Genomic DNA, 23,520 nt, shown 5'->3' with positions numbered 1-23,520 from the left:
TATTTTAACAAAATTTTGCGGAAAATGGAATATTTGCACAAGTGCTCTTAAAAGAAAAATTGTGCTTCAATTATATTATGAAAATATAAAAATAAAACTCGTGAAATCGTGGAAATACAGTAATTCCCAATTCCAAAGAATCCATGAAACTATAAATATATCATTTACCAAGATTAAGAAAGCGCAGGTATTAAATAAATGGTAATTATTATGTATAATAAAGCCTACAGGCGAAAAAATATTAATAGAATTTAATTACAAAAACTAGAAATACTTTATATTATATAGTATAAATTCAATGAAACACTATCAAAAATTCATGATGATAATGAATTGTTGGAACGGTGAAATTCACATTATTGGCATTTCAATATCAATTTTTGCTACTGAAAATCAGTTGATATTTTCAGTCCTGAATTATGAGTCAAAACCACTATGAAGTAGAATTAGTAATACAGATCCATAACAATATTAAATAAGTTTGCAATATGTTAATTAACGAAATTAGAATTCCCAATTTCAAAGTCACAATACCTCGATTCAAGTTGTAATTCTATTATTTAACACATAAAACTCTTCATTGACCCAAACAACGTGAAAATCGCGCCATATTAAATTATAAGCTCATGACTATAATATTTGCAAAATTCGAATAACAGCACACCTTTTGATATTAAAATTATTCAGTAATTAGTTACTATTTATAAACATGGCTATACAGATAAATGGGAATTTTAAATTCGAGAATAAATCAAAGATTACAGGAAAATAAGTAATAAGTAATCTTAAAAGCAAATAACAACCGCGAAGAATTAACAGCAAAAATACGTAATAAAATATTTGTTCGTAGTAAGTATTATGACAACATGAAATATAGTTAAATATAAAAGCGAAGAAAAGAAAGTAAGGATACTGGGCTGAGAAGATTGGTTACAAATATCCCCTAGTTTTGATTCTTGGTTTTTTGAAATTAGGAGAATTTTTTTCAGTTTTTTGAAACAAATGGGGGAGCCTTTGCTTGCTTTCATAGTTTCTTGACATTCGTTGCTTCATTAAGGTATCAGTTTGGGATTTATTCAAAAGTTTACAAATTTCATTTTTTTTATACATTTAAATTTCCCTACCCACTGCCTGTGATGTGATATGGTGATATCAATCAATTATTCAATCATTCGCTTTGAGCAGCAAATATCTTGTTCCATATTGAATTAAAAACTTAGTAGAAAATGAACTGATTTTTTTGATAGTAGAAGTGGTGTGAGTCCTCTTAAAAAAACTAAGTTAACTGTAATTCTGCTGAGTCATCTCTCTATAGATACAATCACAATTTCAAGTTCTATTTTGACATAAAATAAACAAAAATAGTTTTGCTGTACAATGCTATCGCACAAATATTTTTTTTTAAAAGGGGAATAAGTCCATTCCTAATAATTATAATTAATTATTAGGAAAAATTAGCAAATATTACTTATCTAGTACTAGTGCATTAAAAACCATATTATTAACTACATAATGGTATTATTGTTCTGATGAAATGATGAGAAGTAATTGAAAACTGTTTTTTTCTATGGCTATAACACAAAATGGCTACATCTTAACTGTTCTTGATAGATCGATAAGGTAAAATGTATTTCCTTACATGGTTAAACAATGACTTCGTTGTGTTACAAGTGTATTACACAATAAATCGAGTCTTCTATGGAATGTCAAAGTTCAAGCAATGACAGCTCTATTTACTCATAATTGTATTGTGAAGTGACATTAAATTTGTTCATATTATTAGTTACATCATTTCGCTGTTACCTATTAAGGCCGTAGAAAAAGTATAGTGTATAACTATACTATAACATGGAATGCTAATTTGCCACTCATATGAAGTTTACAGCATACTGTAAACTTCATACTTATGGGAAATGACCATCATTCCTTGTTCGTTAAACAATATGCTATTGTTTAGTTCTCTATCGCAAGTCCTACTGTTTGGTTCTTATACTATTAGATTGAAGAGGGAGTTTTATTTGAATATAACTGCTATTAAAGTGGTAAATTAAAGGAATGAATAGACAATATGCTACACTACAATGAATTCATGTACCTACCTGTAAAGAAAACGACAATCTGGTAATTTGGTCTGAAAGTGATGTTGGTGAGTAAGAGTTACTATGAAAGTCATTACACGCGACCTAATAGTCAAAAAAGAAAATACCTAAGTTCTGATTTTAACTTAAGAAAAATGTACAGCTTGTATGTTAAAAAGTGCGAAGGAAACCATATAACATTTCTCAGCAAGCAAATATATCGGAAAATTTTTAAGAATCATTTTAAATTTAAATTTTCATCACCCATGTATTCATGTACATATGGTGCTCCGGGGCTTGATGCAAACAATTTGAAAGAGAGTAGATGACGTGAAAATAATGCTATGACATAAAAAAAATTTCTCTTACCACCCCTCGTGTTTGAGTTATAGGCCTTTAAAGTTACGAAATTAGAACTTACATTAAAGTATATTTTCTAAATTATACATTCCAACATTATGAATTTTTGGATGGACGAATGATTACGTATATCAAAGTAGGGTGTTTGATAGTATAAATAACTCTATACTACTATCTGAAGGCCAAGCCGTAACTTTTCCAGGGACGTTTATGGTTTAGGATATATGTAAATTTTTAGATCGTTGTATATGCCAAGTAAACCGTTCGCCGTAAAGAAATATTTTAAAGAAAATTATCATAAATTGTAATTATTTACTGAAAATACTTACAGGAGGTATCAAAACACAATCAAATATTTCTAATTGAACTGCATACTGTCGAACATCGTGTTACTTACATACGGAAATAATTGAAATGTAGAAAAATTTAGTTGGTTAGTCTACAACTTTTTGTATTAATGTGTGGGCAGGAATAGTGGGTAATGATTTAGCAGGTCCATATTTCATTGGTAATAACCTGAATGGCAGCGATACTTCGAATTTCTCCAAAATTATTTCCCACCCATGTTATGCGATATTCTTCTAAACATTCGCAGAGACATGTGGTTCATGTACGATGGAGCCACTCCCTACTTTCTAAATGATGTAGAGAATCATCTTAATAACATTTTTCCTAATAGATGGATTGGTCGGGGAAGTCCATTAGCATGGCCACCACGTTTCCCTGAATTAAATGCAATGGATCAATTTTTTGAGGATATCTTCAAAGCTTGGTATATGCAACACCGATTTTTATTTGATAAGTTGTAGGCTAACCAATTACATTTTTCTACATTTCAATTTTTTCCTTATGTAAGTAGCACGACAGTACGCAGAATATTTAAAATGTTTGATTGTATTTTAATACCTCCTTTAAGTATTTTCAATACATAATTACAATTTTTCCGAATGTAAGGCGAACGATTTCCTTGGCATGTACAACGATCTAAAAATCTACATAAACCATAAATTGAAAAATTAATTTTTGCTATCTCTAGATTTTAAAAGTTACGGCTCAGATAATCATCAGGTAATCATAATCATTCAGGTAATCATCCATCCGAAAACTTAAAATGTTCGAATGTATAAATATCCTTAAATATGAAGTTATGATTTCACAATTTTAAAAGCTTATAACTCAGAAACAAGGGTTCGTATGAGCATTTTTTTTATATGCCACAGCATTATTTTCACGTCATCACTCTGGGTAACCTAGTGTTTACAACTGATCTGTTAATCCCATTCCTTTCAGAAAGTCAAGAATGTGGGATTCACCCACATAAAGATACTTGCGATTATTTAAATTTGAAAATTAAAGCCATCTCAGACGCTCATGAAAAAAACAGCCTTTTAGAGGAATGTAGTACACATTCGAGAAAAATATCTCATTTTCCTTTGATCTACAAAAGGCCCTTTCATATCCCAAATTAACAGTTTCTGTTGCGTACTATAAGTGAAACATGTGTGTTGTTAATGGAGGTTTTCATAATTTTCATGAGAGTAGAATTCATTTGTACGCATGGGATGAAACTGTAGCATCTAAAGATGCGGAAGAAATAGCATCTTGCTGTCTGGAGTATGCACAGTGATATGTGTATTGGACAAAAATCGCATTGTTAAGCTTCAACTAATGTAGTTAAGATCAGAGGGTAATAACATAAATGTTATTGACTGCAAATTTTTACTGTCAGGTCATTACTTTTTTTTGAAACGACAATTATTTGGAGTTGTGGAGACAGCATTAAAGAAAAAGGATCAATTATACACTGATCAAGACTGTTATAATATATAAAAGGATTGCCGTAAAAAAACAGCTTCATTTTGTATGAAAAGAAGTGAGACTTTGTCTCAACCAAATCTCTAGAAGAGAAGCAATATCAAACAGAAAAAAAATACGAACGGAGAAATTGTAAACTGGCTTAAAATATGTTGGTTGAGGTTCAGAAGGAATGTACTTCATAAAATTTTTATAAAATTTATATGGAAGAAAATGCTCCATTTAAAACAATTTTTTTATTTGGAAAACAGGAAATACTAAAAAACCTCAGCAAAATTGCTTTGTTACTACTTCAAGGAGCATAACAAAAGAGAAATATAACGATATGATAACTTTATATACCATATACCTTATATAGCATCTATTCATCATAAATATTTCAATATGCTAACTGTATGAAAAAACCATGTGTTTTTAAATCCATTTCAGTAAAGCTTTTATCTATAAAAATATGCACTTAAATTTACTCTTGTGTTATTATGTTATTTTTGAGTTAAAAAATCGTTTATTATTTCAAATAATTTCAGTAATTATTATTTCATAATAAAATTTAAAATGTGTAGTATAAAAAACATCAATCTAATTGAATGAAGTATGCCAATATTTTTGAATTGAATCAAACGCAAATCCTTAAATACGTCAGTATATGAAAAAATGTACTTTTAAACAAACTAGCTCAAATGTGAACAAAGTTCTGCTCGTTTAATATTTATATGGTATCTATTGAACCTCTGATGGTGCTACTAGAAATCCTACTTTTATTATATACATTGGGTTTTATAATTAATTCAAAACTCGTATCCATTATAATAGCTATTAAAATTTTACTGTAGTTATGACAATTCAGGTAAATGACGACGATTCTCCTACTTTAACATAACGAAGTACTTCACATGTAAAGACAAAAATTTCTATAGAAAGATAAAGAAATAAGTATTTCGTAATTTATTGAATGGAAACGGGGATAGGTATAGCAAACGAAAATTTTCATCAAAGTGAACGTATGTGGTATTAGTGAATAATCTGTTCCACAAAAATCATAAATACTGGATTTATTTTGATAATTATCAACTGTATTATTTACCCAGGTTTTTCTCCATTTATTTGACTTGACTTTAAAGAGTAAAAAACTATAAATAGATACATGTGTATTCATTCATTCGTTTGTAGTCCTAAAAATCTTCTGAAAATCATTAAAAGTTGTATTTTTCATGAAATATGATAATTTTCGCAAAATCTTAATAAAAGTTTGAAGATGATTGTAACAGAAAAAAATTTTTATTGTTTATTTTTTATTTTAAAATATTTCTGAAAATCATTAAAAGTTGTAATTTTTTTATTACAATTAACTGCAAACGATTTTGAATGCATCGTCAATCAAGATTTTCTAAAAATTATTAAATTTTTTTAATACTACCATTGTTTTCAGTTATTTTTACATGATTTTCAGGATTATAAACAAATATACGGTATTACAATAATCTGTATCGTTTATAATTCATTAGGATCACACATTTCCTTTAAATAATAATTTCTTTCAAGATGCAGGCTTTGCAATAAAACTTTTTTGGTGTCATAATTACCTACAAAAGAAGCTGAATAAAAAAAGTACAACTTTTAGTAATTTCTTATATAACTCAGGTTATGATGAATGTTATTTATTATCCCATAGAGTAGGACCTTAGTGGCTAATTCATTTAAATCACCGGTCAATAATCAGCCATTTTAGGTCTCTTTGTACAAAAAGATAAATTGTTTATCATGCCTGTGTAATATGAAGGTTATTAAAAAAAATTTCGTTGTTTGTGGAGAATGTTTCAATTTTAATTATATCCAAACTAAATATAGGGATTGGTCAGAAACCAATAAGAATAAAGCGTGTATTTAAATCTTTACCTAATCTCAAAAAAATGTCTAAAGAAATTAAAAATAGTGTAATATCAACTCCATATCAAATAAGCTTACCGTTAAAAATAGAATTAGAAGAAGTAAAAAACGTGATAAAAAAACGACATCAAACACAAAACAAAGCACCAGGATTCGACCTGATAACGGCCCAGTGACATTGATAGTTTTAGTCACAGATACTCTACTTTTAACTTTAATCCAGACATTGGAGATCGAGGTTACTATAACGAAAAATCTAAAATAAGCAAAACTTTGATAATAAAGATTTGTAAATATTTATATTCTGACGTTTTAGTTGTCTGACTACAATTTAGCATTAAAAAATTTTCCACTCATTTTAAGTTTGAAAAAAAAATTTGTAAAGGAAAAAAAGGGAAACACTTTTATATGACTGAACACATGCTACAGTGAGATTCACAAGTTGTCGCTGATAGGTATCCAACCCAGATCAACTATATTATGCTAAAGCTGGATTGGACATCATAGCCTCTTATGTTACCTACCTTCAAATCTATAAACGTATTAGTTGTGCTTATGAACCAAAAATTTCCATAGCCTGGTGTACAATATCACTTTAGAGTGAGCTTCCAAGCGTTTAATTAGACAACTAACAAAAATTAACTTAATCATTCACAAATTTTATTTTATATGGCTTGTGAACTCTTCAATATTCAAGTTGAGGAATATGTACGTCAGAAAACTCTCTAAATCTTCTTCGGTAAGATTACAGTGATGACCTCCATTAAATCTTCATTAAGAGATTGCATATCATATGAAATTGCAAAAAGAAATAACAATGACAATGTATTATCCATATTCGGTGAACCTATTACTATCTAAATAAATTATATGACATCTGTTTTAGAAGATCAATTCATGAATTGATGTGTCTGATATGATAGGATCTACTGCATATTTGACTATAATCTGACTTTTTTCTATATTTACAAAGTTTTTATTTACTTTCTTTTTTTTTGACAACTTGCCGTATAAGTTACTATTCTACTAATTTTTTCATACTTACTTTTTAATTTTTAGTACTTTCAATTCTTAACTTTTTTCCTGAAATAAAACTTGTTATCGATAATGTTGATGGACATGCAAGCTATTATAATCCATCATAGCTCGATTCCTTTCATGAATTGTGACTCACTCATTAGTTGCATTTGATAGCTTGGGACAAGTTGGTTTAGTTGTGACATAACGTTTGTTTTGGTAATCAGTGTTGATATATTCCATGTCTGCTGTATCATTTTATTGTTGTGTCTCATCTAAACTCCAATATATGTTGGAAGCAAGTTTGTTTTTTTTGTATTTGAAAAATTTTGGTGACAAAATTGTCCGATATACAAATTTGTTTCGAATTTTTAAATGACTAGGAAAACTCAGCACCATACAAAAATAATATACACTCTCAGAATTTCGACGTGGCAACTCTGATAAAAAAACATGAAAATGTATATATATATATATATATATATGTATATTAATGTATATATGTATATAAATGTACCTTCTCATATAATGATATACATAATGCTTCCATTGATTTCATTGAATTGTTTTTATTTCAGTTCACAATGTCTGAAGCATCCAAAGATATTCACAGACCGTTCACAGCTTCCTCTTTGGGGCTTATGGAAGCGTATTCGGGTATTCCAGCTCATATTCTTAATCAACTTCAACCCCAATTCTGCCATCCTGGCTTAACCTTAGGCTCTGGTCCTTTTAGACCGTTCTCTGATCTTAAGTCTTTTCCTTCTCCTTCGGCATTTGCTCCACCTAAGTGCTTAAAAATTGAAAGCAACAATGATTCCTTGAATCACAACCATATTATTTTTTCGCCTTCTGAAGATAGACTTTTAGAACCTAGTCCTAGAACCGATTCGTGCAGTCCTGCAAGTGCTTCTATGTCCCCTCAACCACAAACGTCTGTCAAAGAAGAAAGTTTGGATGCCCAGATGTCCGATGATGGAGAAGGCCAAGATCAAGGCAATGGAAGTGAATCACCGGGGGTGCATGAAGAGACTAGAGGATTTAGAAGTAAGTAAAAGTATGTTATATCTTATTACCTAATAATTTAAATCCACTTTTAATTATGGAATGTAAATCACTATTTTCAAATTTTGAAATATTAATGAGAGAAAGTTTGGAAGTATATTGAATATTGAAAGCTTACGTTTAATTTGTTCGTATCAAAATTTATTTAAAAATAGTTTATCATCATAACTTCGAAGTATTTTTCTAAATAAAATAATGACAAAATTCATTGTCATTAATTGTGTTATTACCAACATCTGTTATGTCTGTATTACCATATCTGCCCCATTTATAAGCTTCTGTTTGGAGGATAAACATTTATCATTATCATTCATCTGTTGTATACTTCTTTAGTGCAAATTCTACTTATATCATAACACTATTTTGTTAGACCTGTCTCTACTTGTCTTATACCCTCTATATCTCTATTATTTTTATCTCTTCTCGTGAGTGCTGTGTATTTTGTGAGTATAAGCGTCTCCGCTGCATGTCACATTACTCGTAGATCCTAATTTTCAATATTGGCACGTTTTCTTATCTCTTCTTGTTCTTATTTTGTGACCTATATAATTGTGTTCATGTATTCGGCCCTCCCTGCTTTATTTGATACTTAGGGTTCAGTAAATCTCATCTGAATCCTGAGATATGCGGCTAAAGAACGGAGACCACGAAGCTCGTATTAGAGACAGAAGAAAAGTGTGTCCAAGTACAGACGGTGCCTTATAAGTGAGTTTTCATATGTGAAACTTCTTACACCTCATGTCGTCACTGGTTAAGATTAGTTTCTAATTTTTTTCTTTCTGTTTTACTTATTCTCTTTTTTTATTTACGATTTATTCAGACATTATTGGAAACAAAATCTTAAAGCAGAATTACCAGCAATGCAAATATGTGAAATTGGAGAGGAAAACACATTTAAGTGGAGAATTGACGCTTGAAGATCGTTCGCGCTCCTGTTGTCCACCTGCATGGGGTATTCAGGGTACAAGCGAAGTAGAAAAAACCAATTTAAGAGGAGTGTTGAAAAAACTGCTTGCCCTACCGAAAGATAATTATTTGATGCATTGTTACTTGCGCTGAAAAATGGATTCATCTATCATCAGTGATTGGAAAAAGGATAATTACCAGAACCCGTCGCAAAGGGAAGTCGATTCGAGCAGAAAGTCTTGTTAATCGTCTGGTGAAATTATGAACGTTTACTGTATTTTATAATCATTCCAGATGGTCTAACTATCAATACAGAGGTATATAGTGGGTTTGCTTACAAGAAGACAAAGACAAAGCTCAATAAGATCGATGAACTTGGTGGTATTAAACTCCTTTCACATCCAGAATTTAGTCTGGACCTTGCACTATCAGATTACTATTTATTCAGATCCATGACGAAACTTTTACGTGAGAAAAATTTTAATCCAAGGGAGATGTTGAAAATACAGTGCGATAATTTTAGGCACCTAAACCTAAACCTAGAGAATGGTTTCACCAAGGATTCACACAGCTTGCTGAACGTTGGGTTGAAACCACAGAATACGATGGACTATACTTCGAATATTAAGGCTTTTTTGTATGATTTAATGTATGATGTACATAATGTAAGATTTTTGTATGACTTAAATTCAAATTTTGGCCTATTTTTGATTCACACACTTTCTTCACTGGTCTTTAATCTCCCATTCTTTGTGACTGACCCCACCAACTTAACTGTCTCCAGAACCTGTCGTATTGGCGTATTTGGCACTTATCCTTTTTTGTGACACCTCTCTCGCACTTAAGATATTTCCCCTCCGCAGGCTGCAATACATTTTTTTGTCTTTTAGTGAGAGTAAGTATACTCTAAAATTAATTATGAGATATTTCATAGACATTATTAGGTTGGAAAGATTATTTACAGAGTATTTGAATGGCATGAATTTTATTTACAAAGTAGTAGCGGCAGTAGCAGACGACTCTCATCCAGCTCCGTCTCCATTAGAATAATTGGATCATATCTTGAGATAATTCGAAATATATTTTACTTATTTCAAAACTAAATAATTATGCATAAATCTTCTACAAAATTCAAATATGTATTATAAAAACTTTGAAGAAATATGAAAATTTGCTGTCATATACATGCTTTTGTCTGCAATTCTTCACTATACTTCTTCTGCACCCTTTATCAGCTTGCATATCAAAAACTAACAAGTTTGAGGAAAATATAGGTATTTTGAATTATTTACTTATCCTCTATTACTAAGAAGTCTTCTATGGTATCAAAATACAATTTGGCATCACAAATTACAAAAATGACTATTATTACTAAATTCCGCTTCACATACAGTAAAACAAAGAAATTGCATGAATGATACTTCTCACTGCTGTCACTACAAAACTTACCCTTTTTTCTTTTGCATTTCTTTATTTCTGTAGAGTATTTCATTGATCCTTGGCGATAATATAATAGAACAAATGAAAAATTTCGAATAAATAAACGAAAAGGCTTATTTTACAAGAGTATTCTACTTACTTACTTTACAGTCAGCTGATCTGACTAACTTTTGCTTGGTTGTTAAATCGAAGTAACCCGATTTTCTAATAGAATTGCTGCTTGCATGAAATAAAAATAATGCTGCAATTGCGAGATCTTTTATGAATCTGGATGATTGTGTTCAAAATATATTATTATTTGTATCGTACTGCACGTTGTCTTGCTCTATTTTAACCTCTTTCTATTTGAGATAACATTAAAAAATAATAATTATATATTCTACTTCAATCTTTTTACAACTGAAATTCTATTTTTGTTTTTAAATTTTTTGTCATAAAATTTTTTCTGCTGATGATTAGTTTTGCAGAATAACCATTTTTTGTTTGAATGAGAATAGAAATATCGATAGTAACAGAATTTTTAACAGAACATTTATAAAATGCAAATGAAAACTAGAAGTTTTATTTAAATAGGTGTAGAAGAGACTGAATTAATCCTAAGTCTTTTGAGTACCTACAGTTCAATAATGTATCAAACTTCTTAAGATTATAGATAATTTCTTTGACTATAATATCACAGCTCAGTCATCTACATCGACAAAACTGGTTTTTAGAGTTATTTCCACTTACAGTTGAAATTGGATCCGATAAAGGAGTTAAATATATACATTTTTATAGATTAAATGGAATTAAAATGGAAGCTCGGAATACACTAGTAAATTAAAATCAATATTTATCAAACAACTTGACACAGATCCAGCAGTGTGAGTACAGATCTAATTACCAATGGCTTTTATAGCTATTTGGAGTTACATCTATGTTTTTATATAAAAGATGGACAATACTAAATCACTCCCATGTTTGTGTTATAGAAACGTATGATCTGTAATTGCTACAACGTGGAAAAGCACTAGTCTTTCCAAGCATGAAGTGTTCTGAAACACCTATAAAGCAAATATGGTATGTTCCTATAATAGAGTATTTGGAACACATTATAAAACTTTCTAATAATGAGATTAATGAATCTAAAAGACATCATAGATACATTGTATTCGATAATACGGAATAATAGTTGGCTCTCACTCGACATATTATTGCTGTTAAGCAAAGGCTTAGACTGATAATGATTTATGATTACTTGGTGCTCTGCTCATTGACAGAGCAAAAGTTCAAGCCATGATTTCATTTAAAATATTCTAAGTGCACTTCAGCTTTTCAAAACCTAGCTCAGCTTGGGATATATCGTCAACCTGTTTGAATCTTAAAAATTCTTGACAATCGCTCTATGTTGTAAATATCTGGTCCGACTACTTCGTTTTTCCCTGAAGCTATCTTGAGGTTGAAATAGTTATTTCACTAATTTTTTTCCATTCATTAATCTGAAGATTTTTTCTTATAAGTGACTTTTACCAAAACGTTTGTTTTTTGCTCCATTTCCGTACTTACACATTGATATTTTGCTTTCTGCAATATATTTTATTGCTCTTTGGTCTATAATTTTCCTCAATATAATACAATATTACTTTTTTATAATTATGATAAGTACTGAATATTTTATAAAAAATTGCCATTCTCAACTATATTTTTTTTAATAAGCTCCAGATCATCAATTTCTTATTGCCTGATTCGTTTTGCTAAGCCACTGGCACGCCAGATTTGTATTATGAGTTTGTCCTTTATAATAATCCCATAAGAACCATTATGTGCTAAGTTCAGATTACTTACAACTTACAACTTGACCTGTAGTGGTAGTTCTGGAGCTGGTAGGTATATTGTCGATTAACATGAGTCTGCATATAAACGTGACTATATTGTTGGCTTCATTATTTTGATCCATCTTATACCTATGCAAATCCCATATTTTTTGTATGAATTATGTCTATCTACGCCTTTGGAGTCTTATTTTACCTAAATATTGAACTTTGCACATACGACTAATCGGCGGCTTATGATATTCGATCGTTTATTTAGATTGGCAACTTAGGTGACGTATATTTGAGGGTTAGGGAAAATTCAATGTGCAAGCATGTTATACTCACACACTAATTCAAATAATTTTGTTTTTGGTTAAATTCCCTTGTGACTCGTATTTGTATTTGGAATAAATCATATTTTTTGCAAGCAGGAATTATTACGCATGTAAAAGATGAGACTAATAGTCATTATTTGTCGCATTTTAAAAACAATTGATCGGTATTCCTTATTCCACGGAAAGATTGGTTCGATAATTTTGGACGAAATTTTACTTAATTTTTTTTTTTGACGGAATGTCTCCAGTCTTATTTGTGAGTCTATATTTGTTTTTCTGTTTTAAAGGTCCAATTACAGTGGACCCCCGGTTATCCAACCCCTGTCTATTATGGTCTATTACATGTGCTATGCATTGAATATTTTTTTGAAAATCTTCGCCAATACATGATTGAACAAGTTATAACTTGTACGCACCGCTATTACATATTGTACTCGACGCGTAGGGTATTGTTTTGATTCTGATTGCTTAGTTTGAATTTGACTACATATGAAGATAGCGGTGCGGTCTAGTGTGTGTTCATTGTTTACAGTTTATTCATTGTGTATTACGTATTCGTACCTAGTAATGTCGTCACAAGCTCAAAAGCGAAAGCGCAAAACACTGACAATTAAAGATGCCTAAATCGTAACGAATCTTTTAGTAGTTTAGCAAGTGAATACAGCGAAGGCATACGTTTAATGACTATTACAGGAGAGAAACTTTCTAATGATGCCACCTGCATAGGACCATTTAAATTAAGATTTTTGCAAAGGGTGAAAGATTTAAATCTTAACCCGTCACAGGTGTACAATGCAGACGAATCAGGGCTTTTTCTTATAACGTTTCTTATAACGAAAAATCCGTACCTGGACGAAAAGTAAGTAAATAACTACCATGTGCTAGCGCTACGGGACTACACATGCTAAAGATGGTGGTCGTTGGAAAATCGTATAAACCACGTGCATTCAAAAACATTGATTTACCTGTACACTATTATGGACAAAAAAGTGCGTGGATGACAAAAAATCTTTTCAAAAAGTGGTTTGATGAATGCTTCATACCAGAAGTTAGAAAATGGTTGAAAGATCATAATTTTCCTCAAAAAGCGTTATTGCTTCTCGATAACGCTCCTGGTCATCCGTCTGAAGAATAACTGACAACTGAGGATAAATGCATCAATGCGATGTTTCTTCCGCCAAACTGCACTGCACTGATTCAAACCATGGATCAGCATATCATTCAGTTTGTAAAGCAAGTTTTTAAGAAAAACCTACTTATAAAAGCTGTATCAAAAGAACAGCCTATAGAAAAAACGTTAAAAGAATTTAATATGAAAGACTTGAATTTTGCTCTATAGTCGCCACTCCTACCAAAGTTCCACAAATCAGTGTACCTTCAGAAGTACTACTAGAGCAAATTGCTGAAACCTGATGCCGTGGAATGGATAAAGAGGAAAATATTTTTTATGAAATGTCTGACGAAGAGATTATAAAACAGATTTCTAGTTATACAACAATAAATCAGGAAGATGACGACGAAGTAATTGCAATAACAATTCGCAAGTGACAGCACAAGATGCAATTAACGCCTTTGAGCTGGATTTGCAATGAGAATGGTGCATCTTACAACGAACTACATTTGAGAAGACTGAGGGACAAAGCGTCCATCTCGCGTTTCAACAATGTTAAACGAAAAACCATTGATGAATATTTTCTTGCTTCATAAATTGATTGATTCATAATTTTTCATTATCTTAGTACATATGTACATTTGTTTATACACAATTACATAATTCTTAATATTAATTTATTACATCTGCATAATGAAGTATGATTTGTACTCCAGACTACATATACATATATGTATAACATACAGAATCTTATTATTGGATCTGTAATTTGTCAGATTATAAAGTACTCTTTTGTAAAAAATCCCGGACTATAGGGAGTCTTCGGCAGTACTCTATAATCCGACAAATTCGATAAGCCGACACTGCCCTGCAAAATGTTTGTCGGATAACCGGGGGTCCACTGTATTGCATTTCTAAGTAAGTCTAAGAGTAAGTTTGTTATAAGTCTTTTTTTTCTGACTTCTTGGTCTATCACAATTTGGGTCAGAGTTATTGATTTAGTTTTGGATGGGGTTATAACTATTTTTGTTTTAAATTTCGCTTTGCGAAAAAACTTTTTCACTATTTGTTACTATTGTGAACGACTTATACATTAGGTATTAATTGAACTTGAAAATGAAATGTTTTTGCTAATATTTAGAAAAGTTGTACAATAGCAAGAATGATTTATCTATATGAATTTGTCTTCTGTGGTTTTTAATTTGAGACGTTGGGCAATTTCCACTTTGTTAAGAGGTTTTTTATTAGTTTTTTTGCTGTGAATGTTCTTGCTAGGGAATCAATGTTTCCTGCGAGGGATGTGTCTTGTTTCGTTTTCTGAACACTTTGGTAAGTGAAGGCGGTCTCACTCTGAGCGAGGGAGGAGTATTGCTTCGCATTCTCGACACTTTTGTTAGCGAAGGGAGTGGCTATACTCGCGTTCTGTTCATGTTTTTTAAGTACGAGAACGATATATGACTTGCTATATATATATATGTATATATATATATATATATATATATATATATATATATATATATATATATAGTTATCTTTTGCAGGGAAGATTCTTACATATTTTGCACAAGAAACCAAAAATTAATTTTTAATCTTACCTCAATTTGCTCTTGGATATCACATAATATATAGTGTTGATGTTTGAACCTACCTATGAATTTTGTTTCGTTTTTAGTCTTTTATTGAAGTAGGTCCACTGAACGGTAAAGAGTCTTGAATCATTTTCTCACTTTTCTGGGGAATTTACTGTACCTACAGTATTTATTGGATTCGACTTAAGATTAGTCAGATTGTATTCATGATCAACTTTAAGGACCAAAGCTCACTTGGAATACGATAAATATGCTTTGGAGTCGACAAGAAGAATATATACAAAATCAGACCCTTTTGAGTTTTATCTAATTTTTACTGTTTCTTGCCAGTTTTCTCATTTCTTATACAGGATAACCATGATTTATATCCATTTATATTTGGACCTCTTATTTTTCGTATTAGCCTTGCTTACCAGATTCTTTCTGTTTACCTTCTTCATTTATCCTGAACAAGTTTCCAAACCCTTTCAGATTTTTCTTTTCCAATATTTGTAGATATTACTGATTTCCTAACAAGTTCTTCTCAGAATTTCGTTCCTTCTCTTCGAGTTAATTTCTATTGCTTATATCCGCTTAAATCTCTAGTTAGTATCATATTTTTGCCTTCACCTTGTAGTAGGTATAACTAGATTTTCCTTTAGATATTCATCTATCATTCACTATGAAAATATCTTCATTATCAAACTTGGAATTGGAATTAGACTCTAGTGGAGCCGAGTGCTCGGCAATTTAGCTATTGTATCCGGACCCTATGGAGCACAATTCATGGTTTAATAACAGATTATGGAGACCTACTATGTGTACTGTGTACGAATCGAAGAAACCTACGCATATCGGTCTCTATAATTTCGATGTGTTCTTCACTTCTTCCCAGGTTTACTTATCGAGCACCCCGGAGTGGACGTTGATCATCTTGCGTAATGCCCATCATCTTGAAGTGCTTTGCCGTATACCAGTGGCCAGTAATCAACCCAATGAGCAGTCCTCGTTGATTTATTATGCGGTTGATCTGTTGCATAATATTGGAAATTGTGTCTATTAACAAACTCATTTTTATGAAATGTTGCTTCATTGGCAAATAATACAAAATTGAAAAAATCTCTGTTTTGCTGAATATGTTCTTGAGCCCACTCACAGAAGGTTAACCGCTTTTCATAAATCTTAATTGATTCCTCGTTCTTTGTAATACGTCTAGATAATAACTAATCACTCTGACTTAATCCTCAACCGGCGTAGTCCGAAATTTTAACACTTAATGCGTTGCGGAGTTCAAGGGACTCCAAAATATAAATAGTGTATTTCCTATTGCATACTGAAATAGTGTTTTTTAAGTTGTATACATAATCAAGGACGTATAAAAAAACAAAAATTGTTTATTTTCAACCAACTTAGTAACAAACCAGAGCAAAAAAATCTAATACTAAAGATATGAATATTTTAACAAAAATAAAAATAGTATTCCTTTTACATTTATTTTAAAAGAAAAACTGAAGAATAAAAACTTTTTGTATTGAAAAAATATTTAGGAAGGTCTAAACTAAAAAAAAAACAAAAAAATATTTACTTTACAGTAATCTGTAAAATATTGACAATTATCCAAACAAGTATATAAAAAAATATAATATTTAGGAATCCTCCCGATTTTCAATGCATTGAACACACAATTTTCTCGAACATTGCAAGCAAATTGGTTTTTTGCATTCAACACATAGAAAGCCAGTTTTTCTTTTTAATTTTGGGTCACATGTAAAACAATACTTCCTCTGATTTCTAGGCAAAACATCTTGATCATCAATACCCACTTTTAAGTCTCTTGATAAATGTGCATTTTGCACTCTTTCGTGAAGTAGGGGTTCGTATAGTTGTTTGGTCAGTAATTTCAAAAAATCTAGTCCCTCCAGCTGATCTACGTTGGGACAAGATTGATGAATGATATAAGCATTCAATGAAGACATATCCACAATTCTGTAATACAGAGCCATTGGCCAGCGTTGCATTGTTCTACTACAGGAATATTTAGTGGTTTTCTCATCTACAGCATTCACTCCAGATTTTGTGTTATTATAATATGCATTAATTTCAGGCAAATCGCCATCATCCTGTTTGCAGTGATGTATCGAATTAATAAGGATAACAGCTTTATTTTTCTTTGGTACTCTGGAAATTAACGTTTTATTACTTGTAAAGCCATATAATGTAGATCCCACCTGTCTTAGTTTGGAGAGTAGAAATTCTTTAGGTATTTCTCGTTTGTTTTTCTTCATGGTTCCAACGTAAGTAAGCTTATTTTTCAAAAGATAATCAGTGAGCTGTATTGAAGAGTACCAGTTATCACCCGTAATATTTCGGTTACTTCCAAATAGTGGTTTGGAGAGGCGAACAACAGCTTGCGTTGGAATAGCAAACCGTTTTTCTTCATCTGTAATATCTTTTATGGAGTCAGTACCCTTGCCACAATAAATATATGTATTGTATATATAGTGGGTCCGGGCATCAACAAGGCATTGGACTTGATATCGCTGCAACCGGCTTAGTTTTTACTCTTAGGATTCTCTCTTCATGAGTGTTTATGAGACAAGCAAATCTTTTTGCTGACATTACCAGTCGAAAAATTTCACTACCAGTCTCGTCTGTTGAAAAGATTGATTGAATGGCCTTGTTATTAGACTTAAAGGCAGCAGTTAATAGCAGAAGTCCAAGAAAACCATTTATTTCAATGGAATTTGTTAATAATAATTATATAAAAAATTTCTGGTATAAGAAATTCCTGAGCATGCACAGGGAATTAGCGAAGCAATTCTCTCCCCTCCTATAGAATCCAGAAGATATAGGTACAGACCTATCATGTGCTTACCCACTTTATATAAGATAATTATAGCTTGTATCACTAACAGAATTTATAGGCACGTCGAGGAAAATAACATCTTAGCAGAGGAACAGAAAGTTTGCAGAAGAGATCACTAAGGGTGCAAAGAACAACTTATCAAGAACTCTGTGATACTGCGACAAACACAGAGATGTCACTGAAATATACAAACTGCTTTCGTGAATTATAAGAAAGCGTTTGATAGTGTACCTCATTCCTGGCATGTGGAGGTCTTGCAGATTTACAAAGTCCACTCAACTATTGTAAGCTTCCTTTCAACAACGATGAAGGGTCCAAACTCCGTCAGTACTGACGAAATACCCATTCATAGAGGAATATACCAAGGCGACTCCGTTGTGATTCTGCCTTGCAATGAATCCCATATCTACCATGTTCAAAGTACGGATTCAACATTAAAGCGAACAGAGAAACCAACTGTACCATCTCCCATCTTATTTATATGGACTATATCAAACTGTACGCAGCAAATAAGCGTCAAATCAATTATCTTCTCGATATAACACATCGATTCCGATATACATATGGAGTCTAAGTGCAAGACTCTACATATCGAGAAAGGCATTGTCATGAAGGGAAATGTACAGGCGTACAGGCGATGGAAAACGAAGTAACCTACAAATACCTAGGATGTCAACAGGCTAAAGCTAGAATCCAGGATAAATACACCAAAAAAGTGAAGTCACTTATGAAATCCGAATTAAATGCAGTCAATTTAATCCAGACAATCAACACCTATGCCACACCTGTTTTAACGTACTCTTTTGGAATCCTGAAGTGGACGAGGCTTAACTTTTACACTCGACAGGTAATGAAACTACGTGAATTCTTTCATACTAAATCGGAAATCTCAACTCTACACCGAGTTATATCCAACGCGGATAAGTACATTTCAAATTTCAATTATTGTTGTTTACAAAAAATTATAAATACCTGACATGAAAATGCTGTTTAAATGAAGTATTTTGTAAAATATTTTGGTTTCATTTACAATTTATGTGACAACCAGGTCCGACCACCTAAATTTTACAATTAAATGGTTTATATAAGATATAGGTAGATGGAATATTGCAACACAGAATGATTATTATAATTTTTATTTTGTTTTTGACATTTTATAACTATACCCACAAATAAAAATTTTTCCTTCACACTTTAGCTGGCTTAGGACTGTCAACAGTGAAATGTTGGCGTGTTTAAAAAATGTTCCTGTTTTTACATAGTACATAAAATGGTATATAAAAAACTGATTTTATAACCATGGTTAATAAATGATTACCGTTGTCTTTCTTGCAGCTTTCCCTATATTTAACATATGCCATATTCATCACAACATCGTAGTCTTTATATTGTTGATCTTTACCCTTCAAAATTCGAGGATACTCGAGGAGCTACCTACAAATTATACAAATTCATGACTTCAGGTTCAATTTAAATTTACTATATGGATAGTTGTGACTACAACTATTACAATTATATATAAAAATATTGCCTAAAAAATGTCTCAATTAAGCTCAATAGAAAAAGGAAATCAGTAAGCAAAAATAAACAATTGGACAACTACATTATAGAAAATATTTAATGATATTTATCTTTCACCTAAATTATTATTGAATAATCCTTTTGGTTATTAATATGAAATAAAAACATGAAGCCTGTTCCCCATATATTAAACACATTAATCCATTTCTACCTGCTTATAACTGCCCTAAATGGTTGAGTCATGCCTATCCAAAATGTACAATGATTCAAACAATTTAGCATCTTGATTACATCACTAGAAGAATTATCAGGCAGATTTTTGTGGAAATAATATACTACAATTCAAACCTACCTATCAACCTTTTTGGAGTTGAAAATGAAGATGGTTGCTACTGTACCCAAAAAATATCATTTTTACCTTTTTCGTAACCTACAAACAAAAATGGCAATTCTTTTCCTCTGCATAACTTTTCACTAGAATTCATAAGAGGTTTATTGTCACAGTAAATATAAGTACTTACTAGGTAAATGTAGAGTTGGCAGTGAAAGATTTTTCAACCTGCCATTGGGGTTTCTACAAATTGATTCAAAATGAATATCACATATTCTATGTGATGTTAATACTGTATCTGCTATTATTAACTTGGGGTTACTTATTCTTTGCAACCAAATTCTGCAAACGTCTTCATTTGTAGGAATGGAATGTCTGTAAAAAAGTAAAATCAGGATAAAATCATTCAACATATTTAACCATTCAACAAAATGATTTCCTAAATACAAATTAATGAAGTTAGGAAGAAAGTTGTTTTGGTTGTTTCTCGATGCATGATTGCAACTTAGTTTCAGAATGTAGATTGACAAACATTCAAAAATAAAACACCAAAAAGTAAGCTTTTAGATGTAAACCGATAACATAGATGGCGTTGAAAATCGTCCTGAACTTCTCCTATTCCAGTGCACAGGCCCTGCATAAGTCTTTCGCCTAATAATAATAATAATACCAGTCATTGTATAATCACCAGGTATCATTACCTGGGATCTACAGTTTATCATTTGTCAGTTGCGTTCTCTTAAAATCAGCATATATATACAAGTATGTATTCATTTAAGGTGGTCATTTTGAAAGCATGGAATAGGGATATTGTGATAATTAACCATAATTATTATAATTCTTTCTAATTATTTAATTGCTTTGATAGAAATTTCCAAATATTCGGAAGATGTCTATAGAAAATAAGACAGTTCTTATTATGTGTCTTACTGCGTATTTACCTAGTTGAAAGTACTGTTTATTACGCACGTTCAAAGAAAACTTTCTAAAATCTGTAAAAATCACATCTAATGATTAATCACTTATTCTACAAACAACCCAAATCTAATTCATTATCCTAAATCTGTGAAAATCGTAAAAGTAAAATCTATATGCCGATAAATATACCAAAAATGTATTTGTTTCGACATTTGAACGTAGTCGTCACTATTTGCTTCACACAGTATTCTTTTTACTTTGATTGAATACGGTTGGTAGATACAAATAAAAAGGGATATAAATAAGAGTTATTAAATAAAATCATTTATTTCCAATTCAAAACCAGCAAAGAAAAAATGGAATAACGCATGAGAGATAGTTATACGTACATAAATACCGATACCGATTGTCTTAAAAATTACTAATTCTCAATATGTCAATGAGTCAATCAATAATACAGTAGAATGATCCAAACAAAGTATCCTAACCTCAACATCTACAACCTCGAGTGCCATAATGCAATCAATGGAACACCAGCAGCAACCGCAAGTGACTCCCATTTTGCTCAGAGGTCCTGAAATAAATATCGCAAGAAAAGAAATAAGAATCAGTGATTACTGACTGCAAAAACCACTGGAAGTTCTCCAAGTTAGCCGAAGAAATGGATCCAATAAACAAAGACGACATACTAAGTGATAAAAAGTCTGCTCCAAAGCGTCCACCGATAACCATATACAAAGTAGGGGTATACAACGCATTCATGATTTTCTTCAAACCATTACAGATGGGAAGTACACAATAAAAACCACCGGCTTCTAAACAATAAAGGTACAACTCGTAGAGGTTAATCGCGCAACACTCACAAAATAATTTGATAAGAGAAACACTGAGTATCATTCATTTAGACCAAAAAGTGAGAAAACCCTTAGGTTTGTCCTAGGAAGACTAAGTACATCATGGAACAGATACCGAAGCCCTGCATAACGATCTGCTAGAAAATCACCATGAGGTAATGTTCTAACTTATACAACATAAAAGAAGGAAACACAGAGAAACCACTGTCAATGTTTTATATAGACATAAGTGCCTTGAATGTGCAGGCTCGCACGGAACAAAGGAAAGCGCACGGAAGCTGAAACTATAGATTTCAAAATATAAAGTTTACCACACAACACATCCTGGCACATGAGAAACAGCAATTATAACCAAAGATATTATAAGATACTATGAAAGGGAAAAATTCACTAAGCATTATTTACAAGCTACTGGCGTGACCATTGATGAGGAAAATGGCCCTCTATTGTCCTCCCAAACATAAAAACACAAAGAAACATTTCAAAGAATCATTTAGGACATTAGGTAATAAATTCATCTCATAAGGAGATGCTATACATACTGAATGGGGATCAATGTTAACAACAACAAAAAGTAGAAAAATTTATAAAGCTATGATGGCAAATAACTATCAACCATTATCCATTGGGAGTCTACAGACATATACAAAATTTCTCACGATATATATTTGTTACTAAAAGTATCGATACCAAGAAATGCAGTGGGACAGAACACAAGAAAATCCAGGTATCTGGAAAATCTTACGCCAGCTGAAGCGGTTGACTACTGGCTATGGAAGGCAACTTGAAGGCTTAATAGAACCCAGCCAAATAATCCTCCAATTAAAAACGTAAATAACACGTGGTCAAAAAATGATAAAGAAAAAACCGGAGCATTTTTTAAACACCTAAACAACGTATTCAAACCCTATCCATCAGATATACTGCTGAATAAGAAGATAAAAATCTTCATACTCTGGATGTACCCTTTCAACTCGTAATTCCTCACTAGAAAGAGACAATGACATAAGTTAAGCAAATAATAGAAGGAATCAATATAAAAAATGCGCCCGGTTATGTTATGTTATTTGCACAACTTTCCATGCTTGGAAAGTTGTCCAAATAATAATGATCCTCAATCTGTGAAAAAAGCCAGAGTCCTACAGACTGAAAAGTTTACTTACTTCCAATCCTTTCAGAAATATTCGGAAAGCTGTATGTTAAAAGACTCAATAAGATAATTTTTCAAAAGAAAATGATACCAGATCATCAGATTTCGCAATAAGCATAAAATGGTAGAGCAAATATATAGGTTAGTTAGTCGAATTAATAGGAATATGAATAACTGAAGGTACTGTTTTGCAACCTTCCTTGACATATCCAAGCTTTTGATAGAGTGTACAAGTCGGACTGCAAGTCAAACTTAACTTCAAACTACTTCCCCATCTCCACTATCAACAGACACTTCATTGTGGCACAAGGCAATAAACATACTGATACCAACCATATACACTTGCGCTTCACAAATGAGTGTCTTAGAATCATTTCTTCACCTGTTATACACATCAGACTTATCTACTTCAAAATCTACCCTCATAGCAACATATGCTGATGACACTACTGTGCTATCATCTTACACTGATCCAACAATGGCCTCTAGCGTCCTACAATTTACC

General features: G+C 31.6%; 1 protein-coding gene across 1 annotated transcript in view; it reads left to right on the top strand.

Moving 5' to 3' along the window:
- The window catches only part of LOC130450888 (E3 ubiquitin-protein ligase RNF220-like), a 164,999-nt gene that overhangs the window by 4,196 nt on the left and 137,283 nt on the right, over nucleotides 1-23,520 (top strand). Inside the window, exon 2 of the mRNA XM_056789590.1 lies at nucleotides 7,736-8,204. Within this exon, the coding sequence (XP_056645568.1) occupies nucleotides 7,736-8,204 (469 nt within the window). The remainder of the gene's footprint in view (nucleotides 1-7,735; nucleotides 8,205-23,520) is intronic.

Source organism: Diorhabda sublineata, chromosome X, assembly GCF_026230105.1.
Source record: "Diorhabda sublineata isolate icDioSubl1.1 chromosome X, icDioSubl1.1, whole genome shotgun sequence".
NCBI lineage: Eukaryota > Metazoa > Arthropoda > Insecta > Coleoptera > Chrysomelidae > Diorhabda > Diorhabda sublineata.
Note: the sequence above shows the minus strand (reverse complement) of the source record. Positions and strands in the feature narration are given on the sequence as shown.